This window comes from Sardina pilchardus, chromosome 18 (assembly GCF_963854185.1).
Source record: "Sardina pilchardus chromosome 18, fSarPil1.1, whole genome shotgun sequence".
Classification (NCBI taxonomy): domain Eukaryota; kingdom Metazoa; phylum Chordata; class Actinopteri; order Clupeiformes; family Clupeidae; genus Sardina; species Sardina pilchardus.
In genome coordinates this window covers 1,273,260-1,280,759 of record NC_085011.1, presented here as the reverse complement: position 1 = coordinate 1,280,759, position 7,500 = coordinate 1,273,260, and the positions used below count along the sequence as shown (strand labels likewise).

The following is a 7,500-nucleotide window of genomic DNA, read 5'->3' as shown; positions in this document are numbered from 1 at the left end:
CTTCTGCTGGAGTGTGTGTGTGTGTGTGTGAGTGTGAGCGCGAGGCTAGACGGGCGCTGAGCCCACGGAGGCGATGGGTGTGTGTGAGACTCGGCTGGTCAGCATTGGAACCAAGAGGGCCTCAGTGGACGCGGAACCTGCTGCAGCACCCTTCTGCGCCGGATTACCCACACACCTCTAAGCTGCTGGACTCAACGCTGAACTGAAGGTCACTTGGGCTCCTCGTTCTCCTCTCTGACTGCTGGAAAAACAACACAAATTATCACTAAAGCAGAAGAAATCGCCAGCGCTCGCCGTGTCCTGAGAGTTCTTTTGAGTGTGTGTTCTGCGCCGCGTGGATAGAAGGTTCTAGACTGAGAGTTCTTTTGAGTGTGTGTTCTGCTCCGCGTGGATAGAAGGTTCTAGACTGTGAGTTCTTTTGAGTGTGTGTTGTGCGCCGCGTGGATAGAAAGGTTCTAGTCGGCGGCGGCAGGAGAGATGGCTCTGATGCCGGTGAAGTTCGACCTGGCCAAGCGGGTGAAGCTGGCACAGGGACTGTGGCTGGCGTACTGGCTCTCCGTCATGGCGGGCATCCTGGTGTTCAGCATGGGCCTGTTCTTCAAGGTGGAGCTACGCAAGCGCAGCGAGATGATGGACAACAACGAGAGCCACTTCGTGCCCAACCTGCTGATCCTGGCGGGCCTGCTGGCGTGCGGCATCAACGCCTTCGGCGGCAAGGTGTGTCACGACTCGCTCGACCCCGCCAAGTTCGCCAAGTGGAGGCCGATGCTGAAGAACTACCTGCTGGGCTGCGTGGCGTTCAACGTGCTGCTGTTCGTAGCGGCGCTGCTGTGCTTCCTCATGCAGTTCCAGCTGTACTTCGCTCTGGCCGAGGGGCTGCGCTACAGCATCAGGTTCTACAAGGACACGGACACGCCGGGCCGATGCTTCATGAAGCGCACGCTCGACATGACCCAGATCGAGTTCCGCTGCTGCGGGAACAACAACTACAGGGACTGGTTCGAGGTGCAGTGGGTCAGCAACCGCTACCTGGACTTCAGCAACGAGGACGTTAAAGAGTGAGTTACCATCACACACACACACACACACACACACACACTCACACACTTCAGCAACGAGGACGTTAAAGAGTGAGTACCATCACACACACACACACACACACACACTCACACACACACACACACACTCACACACTTCAGCAACGAGGATGTTAAAGAGTGAGTTACCATCACACACACACACACACACACACACACACACACACACACACTTCAGCAACGAGGACGTTAAAGAGTGAGTACCATCACACACACACACACACACACACACACACTTCAGCAACGAGGATGTTAAAGAGTGAGTACCATCACACACACACACACACACACACACACACACACACACACACACTTCAGCAACGAGGATGTTAAAGAGTGAGTACCATCACACACACACACACACACACACACACACACACACACACACACACTTCAGCAACGAGGATGTTAAAGAGTGAGTACCATCACACACACACACACACACACACACACTCACACCAGCCCCCCCATCCCAACCCTGAACTGGACAAGCAAGGGATGCTGTTAGTAATAAGAACTACACGTCTATTCAGTACGCTTTCGTAAATGCAGTAAATGTTTAGATCAAATGTCTCATTTGTACCTTTTATTTATTTTTTTGTTGAATCAATCAATCATTACCCTATTTTTGAATATCAGAGCGAAACGCTTCACTGTGAGCTCCTGCAGGTGAAGCTATTCTTGAGAGCACAGCGTGAGGGGAAGCTGCTTTGCAGCGGAGGGGAAGCACAGCTGGTGGGACCCAGTGCTGGTGTGTTAGTTGTGAACTAAGCTGAGGTTTGAAACACACAGTTCAGTGTTGGTGTGTTAATTGTGTCCTAAGCTGAAGTTTGAAACACACAGTGGAATACTCATTTATCTAGAGTGAGGTGTACTGAAGAGATCGATTGAAGCTGGACACACCGGAACACAACTCTTGTAGGTCACAGAGTTTCACCTTCTCCTGAACCCAGATGTCTTGCGAGAATAGGCTCTGGAATGATGCGATTACAGGACGATAGGGCGCCTCTGGTTTAACCTCTCCGCCATACCATAATGCTCTAATCTAACGCTGACGTCACCGCGCCTGTTGTCAGGCATACACGGCTATTTAGAGAGAATTGTTTGATTGAGCTCAGAAACAGGAGTCCAGGTTTGAAGAGTGGTGATGGATGCACTGGTGGGATAGATAGCTCTGTTTACTCTGAGACGTTTACTCTGCATCTGTATTGTGTTGCTAGTGAAAGTACCGTAAGAGGATTTGGATTTGCTGAGGTAAACATATAGAAAAATAATCTTTTTCCGTTAAGTCCCTGAGAGGGTGACCACAGGAAGAGACCTGTCATGCGCTGCTAGTGACCTCTTCGGCCGTTAGTTAGCTTAGCAGCTAGTCAAGATGAAGAGGCTAAACGTGTAAATAAACGGTATGTGGGTTTGAGTATAAAAGTGTGGGAGACGTGGACTCGAGGAAAAATGCAATGGAGGCAGATCTGAGAGCTGTAATTGGCTGATGGGAGAGGAATAGGGACTGCTGATTGGAGGAGCTCTGAGGGTGGGCGGGCTTTTGCTCATTAGCATAGTTCTGCTAAGCTGCTAATCTGCCAGGATCTCATTTCCACGACCTTCGCAGATTACTGTCCACCTCAATCAGCGGCCGGCACAAGCCGCTAACGCTAACTGGACCTGACGTTGGGCCACTCGGGACAAAGCGGCTCTCAGCCAACTGGCCCACATGTGTGACACAGGCCAGAATGCACACACACACACACACACACACGAATGCAAACACACGCGAATGCACACAAACACACTCACCCACACACAACATATGCAGACTCACCACAGATGCAGACACAAATGGCCATACGCTCACAGGTATTAGTGAAAGTAGAGATTTAGTGTTCTTCATGAACAAGCACAAGTAAACAAATGAACAGGCTGTTTTGAGCCTGCTGAGTATGCTTGAGTCGTTGCCTAGAGATATCAACAGTCCAATTGTCGCCCCTGGACACAATACCAGAGATGATCGTCACCCAGGAAGCGATTCAAACACAATATCAAAACAACACACCCAATCACTTCAATCTCTCTTTGTCATACTGCTTATAAGAGACCAACATGTGGTGGCAATAGGGACAGGCCAGTTTAGGTCCACTGCATTCCACTAGCGCAGCCTGCAGTGCTCCATGTTGTGGTCTAGAGAAGGTGCTCCATGTTGTGGTCTAGAGAAGGTGCTCCATGTTGTGGTCTAGAGAAGGTGCTCCATGTTGTGGTCTAGAGAAGGTGCTCCATGTTGTGGTCTAGACTAGAGAAGGTGCTCCATGTTGTGGTCTAGACTAGAGAAGGTGCTCTATATTGTGGTCTAGAGAAGGTGCTCTATATTGTGGTCTAGAGAAGGTGCTCCATGTTGTGGTCTAGACTAGAGAAGGTGCTCCATGTTGTGGTCTAGACTAGAGAAGGTGCTCTATATTGTGGTCTAGAGAAGGTGCTCTATACTGTGGTCTAGAGAAGGTGCTCCATGTTGTGGTCTAGAGAGGCTCTCGATATGCTGCTGCTCTCAGCAGGGCAGTGCATCCTCCTCTGCTGTAATCTACTGTAAACCCAAATGAGCAACAGGTGTTGCAGTACCAGCTCTTCCACAGAGCACATACATGTACGTGAGAGTGGACTGATCAGAGAGACACAATGTGGAAGATGAGCAAAGGGTTCTGTGCATAATGCCCTTCTTTGTGGAGTTGTTTTGGGCACAATCAACCCCCCCCCCCCCCCACACACACACACACACGTCCTTACATGTCATTTCTCCATCTCTCTCCTGCTGTACTTCCTGATGTGTCATTTCCCCTCCTCTTCCTGACGTACCATTTCCCCTCCATTCTCCTCCTGTACTTCCTGACGTGTCATTTCCCCTTCCTCTCTCCTCCTGTACTTCCTGACGTGTCATTTCCCCTTCCTCTCTCCTCCTGTACTTCCTGACGTGTCATTTCTCCATCTCTCTCCTCCTGTACTTCCTGACGTGTCATTTCCCCTCCTCTTCCTGACGTACCATTTCCCGTTCCTCTCTCCTCCTGTACTTCCTGACGTGTCATTTCCTCTCTCTCTCTCTCTCTCTCTCTCCAGCCGTGTGCTGAGCAACGTTGAGGGGAAGTACCTGATGGACAGCGTGCCGTTCAGCTGCTGCAACCCCGGCTCCCCGCGGCCGTGCATCCAGCACCACCTGACCAACAACACGGCGCACTACGACTACGACCACCACACCGAGGAGCTCAACATCTGGACCCGCGGCTGCCGCGAGGCGCTCGTGTCCTACTACGGGGGCATGATGAACAGCATCGGGGCCTTCCTCCTCCTCGTCATCTGTCTGGAGGTGAGGGACACACACACACACACACACACACACACACACACACACACACGCACACAGGCGCTCGTGTCCTACTACGGGGGCATGATGAACAGCATCGGGGCCTTCCTCCTCCTCGTCATCTGTCTGGAGGTGAGGGACGGGACACAACACACACACACACACACACACACACACACACACACACACACACAGGCCCTCGTCTCCTACTACGGAGGCATGATAAACAGCATCGGGGCCTTCCTCCTCCTCGTCATCTGTCTGGAGGTGAGGGACGGGACACAACACACACACGCGCACATACACACACACGCACACATCACATACTGTACACACATGCACTCTCAACACAAAACATGCGCTCTCAACACAACAGATACACATTGATTTGTTAATCATTGCAGCATATGCTCCACAGAAAAACAAACAGCCCAGTACAACAACATGCAGGTCAATGCAGAACAATCAACACAGAATAACATGTCACAGCATGTAAAATACCGCTACACTGCTAAATACCGCTACGCTGCTAAAACACTGCTACACTGACAACAGCACAGCTGTACAACACACCGTCAGAGTGTCTTAAAGGACAGTGCCACACAGCCAACACTGGGCCCCATAGCCTAGCCTAGCTTAGCGTAGCTCTCAGTTCAAACTGCCTGTGCTGACAAATCCCCAGTGATACGAGCCCTCTTGTGCTGCTGGGCTGTGAAGCGCTCTGAAGAACACTTAATGGGACGAGGGCTGCGCTCTGAAGAACACTTAATGGGACGAGGGCTGCACTCGTAAGAACACTTAACGGGACGAAGGCTGCGCTCTTTAGAACACTTAACGGGACGAGGGCTGGCAGCCCCACAGGCAGGAGAGAAGGGAGGAGTTGGCACGGCCGCCAAGATCACCGCAGGGCCTCATGGAGGGAACTCGGACAATCAGGGGTTGGTCTAATGAGGTCAGAGATTAATCCAGCACCTGATTCAATTAGGACACGTACGCCCGAGCAGGAACGAGACTACTCTTGTCTGACCGACGGGGCGCTTTAGAGGAGACTTCCTGTTTGGAGGTATCTGTGTCGCACTCTTCGCTTGGCAGCATGAAAACACGACTAGACCTCTCCCAGATGAGCTCTGATATCTGAGCTGGGTTCTGTGGGAACACCAGACACATGGGTTGGATACTGTACCACTGGAAATTTCATATCCTTATTAGGACCGCTCAAGCACATCTACATTTCATGGTGAGAGGTTAAAGGCACAGTCTGATCCTAGTGAGAAGTTAAAGAAGTTAAAGGCACAGTCTGATCCTAGTGAGAAGTTGTCGTTACTACGTATGCTCTGGGTTTGGAGAGAATAATACTCTTTTCTGATTGGGTGGTGGGTTGGCTGTTAATATGAATAACAGGACACCTACAGTATGAAGTAGATCTGGTGAAAAAAAGTTGAATCACCATTCCATATCAATGCTTATGAATGGTAACTATAACAACCATAGTTTATAGTGGCAAATGGGCAATAAGCAGGGTAACGGCCTTCGAGGTGTCCCGTTATCAAAATTAATGGACTCGGGCGGGGAGTTCTTTGCTCTTTGTTATCTCTTACTCAACTTCGTAAGTTTGCCCTCATATCTCTCTTCCTTTGCTGTTTATCACGTGCAGCCTGTCCTGCCCAACCGGAACAGTCCCAGTCTGATGATTCACCTGAGTGGTGCTGCATGGGCGGCCATTTTGTCCAGGTGTCTCTAGATAAAGAGATAATGGCTGCGCTGGGGGTAAAAAGGCCGCTGGATAAAGATAGCCCAGGAACTGGGTCTGACCTCCTCCTGCGCCAATCCCACAATCCCACAATGCACTAGTCCACCGTTGTGCTGATTCACTATATGGGGCGAAGATTACAGCTCATATAAACTCTCCTGGTTAACACTACAGCTCATATAAACTCCTCTCCTGGTTAACACTACAGCAGCAGTTCATATTAACTCCTCTCCTGGTTAACTCTACAGCTCATATAAACTCCTCTCCTGGTTAACACTGCAGTTCATATAAACTCCTCAAAACACTACCCAAACATTTTTTTAATTAAACTTTTTTCAATTTATTTCACAAAACATTACACATCTCATGGCGAGTGTTAAACATTCAGAGAGAGCCCATGAGTAACAGAGGCGAGGAAAACCCTGGTATCGACTTGCAAAGAAAGTCTACACATTGATACAAACAGTAGATTTACCCTCATTAAATGCCCCCTGTCTTAAACAAGTGGGCGAATCATTCTCTGATATCCAAGGTAAAGCCACACACACACACACACACACACACACAAGGAGAAATGGACCTTACAGGTGGGTGGTTAATCTGAGAGAACAACGGTAGTTAGCCGGATCTGCCTTGTGCTTCCCAGCGGGGAGGTTGTATAAGCGGCACCTCGGCACCCCAGGAGGAGGTAATCGGCGTGTGAGGTGTGAGGGGGGTAATCGGCGTGTGAGGGGGGTAATCGGCGTGTGAGGGGGGTAATTGGCCCTGTGAGGGGGGTAATCGGCCCTGTGAGGGGGGTAATCGGCGTGTGAGGGGGGTAATTGACCCTGTGAGGGGGGTAATCGGTCCTGTGAGGGGGGGTAATCTGGACGTGGGGCAAGGCCACCGGTAGAGTTCGCTGAAACAGGAAGTCAACAGAGATCAGCTTGAGGGAGGAGGAAGAGAATACTACAACAACATCAACAAGATCAACATCTATCTATCTATCTGCTGCGGTGGGCATCACAGGGTCTGTGTAGCTTTTCTTTCACCAGACACCAGTACTAAGATAGACGCAAGTTGAGGGAAGGAGGTGCTTATATGATGTAGAGGGAGAGGAGGAGGTGCTTATATGATGCAGAGGTTGAGTTGCTACGGTAATGACCTGGAGAAGATGTAACTCTGTAGTACAGGCCTCAGGTGTCCAGGTTGAGTTGCTACGGTAATGACCTGGAGAAGACGTAACTCAAGGAACAGCCCTCAGGTGTCCAGGTTGAGTTGCTACGGTAATGACCTGGAGAAGATGTAACTCTGTAGTACAGGCCTCAGGT

At 50.3% G+C, this 7,500-nt stretch overlaps 1 protein-coding gene across 1 annotated transcript in view; it reads left to right on the top strand.

Annotated features, from left to right (window-relative positions):
- The first annotated feature begins 477 nt into the window (after nt 1-477).
- prph2b (peripherin 2b (retinal degeneration, slow)) overlaps nt 478-7,500 on the top strand; it is a 7,528-nt gene continuing 505 nt past the window's right edge. Inside the window, exons 1-2 of the mRNA XM_062520285.1 lie at nt 478-1,058; nt 4,197-4,443. Of these exons, the coding sequence (XP_062376269.1) occupies nt 478-1,058; nt 4,197-4,443 (828 nt within the window). The remainder of the gene's footprint in view (nt 1,059-4,196; nt 4,444-7,500) is intronic.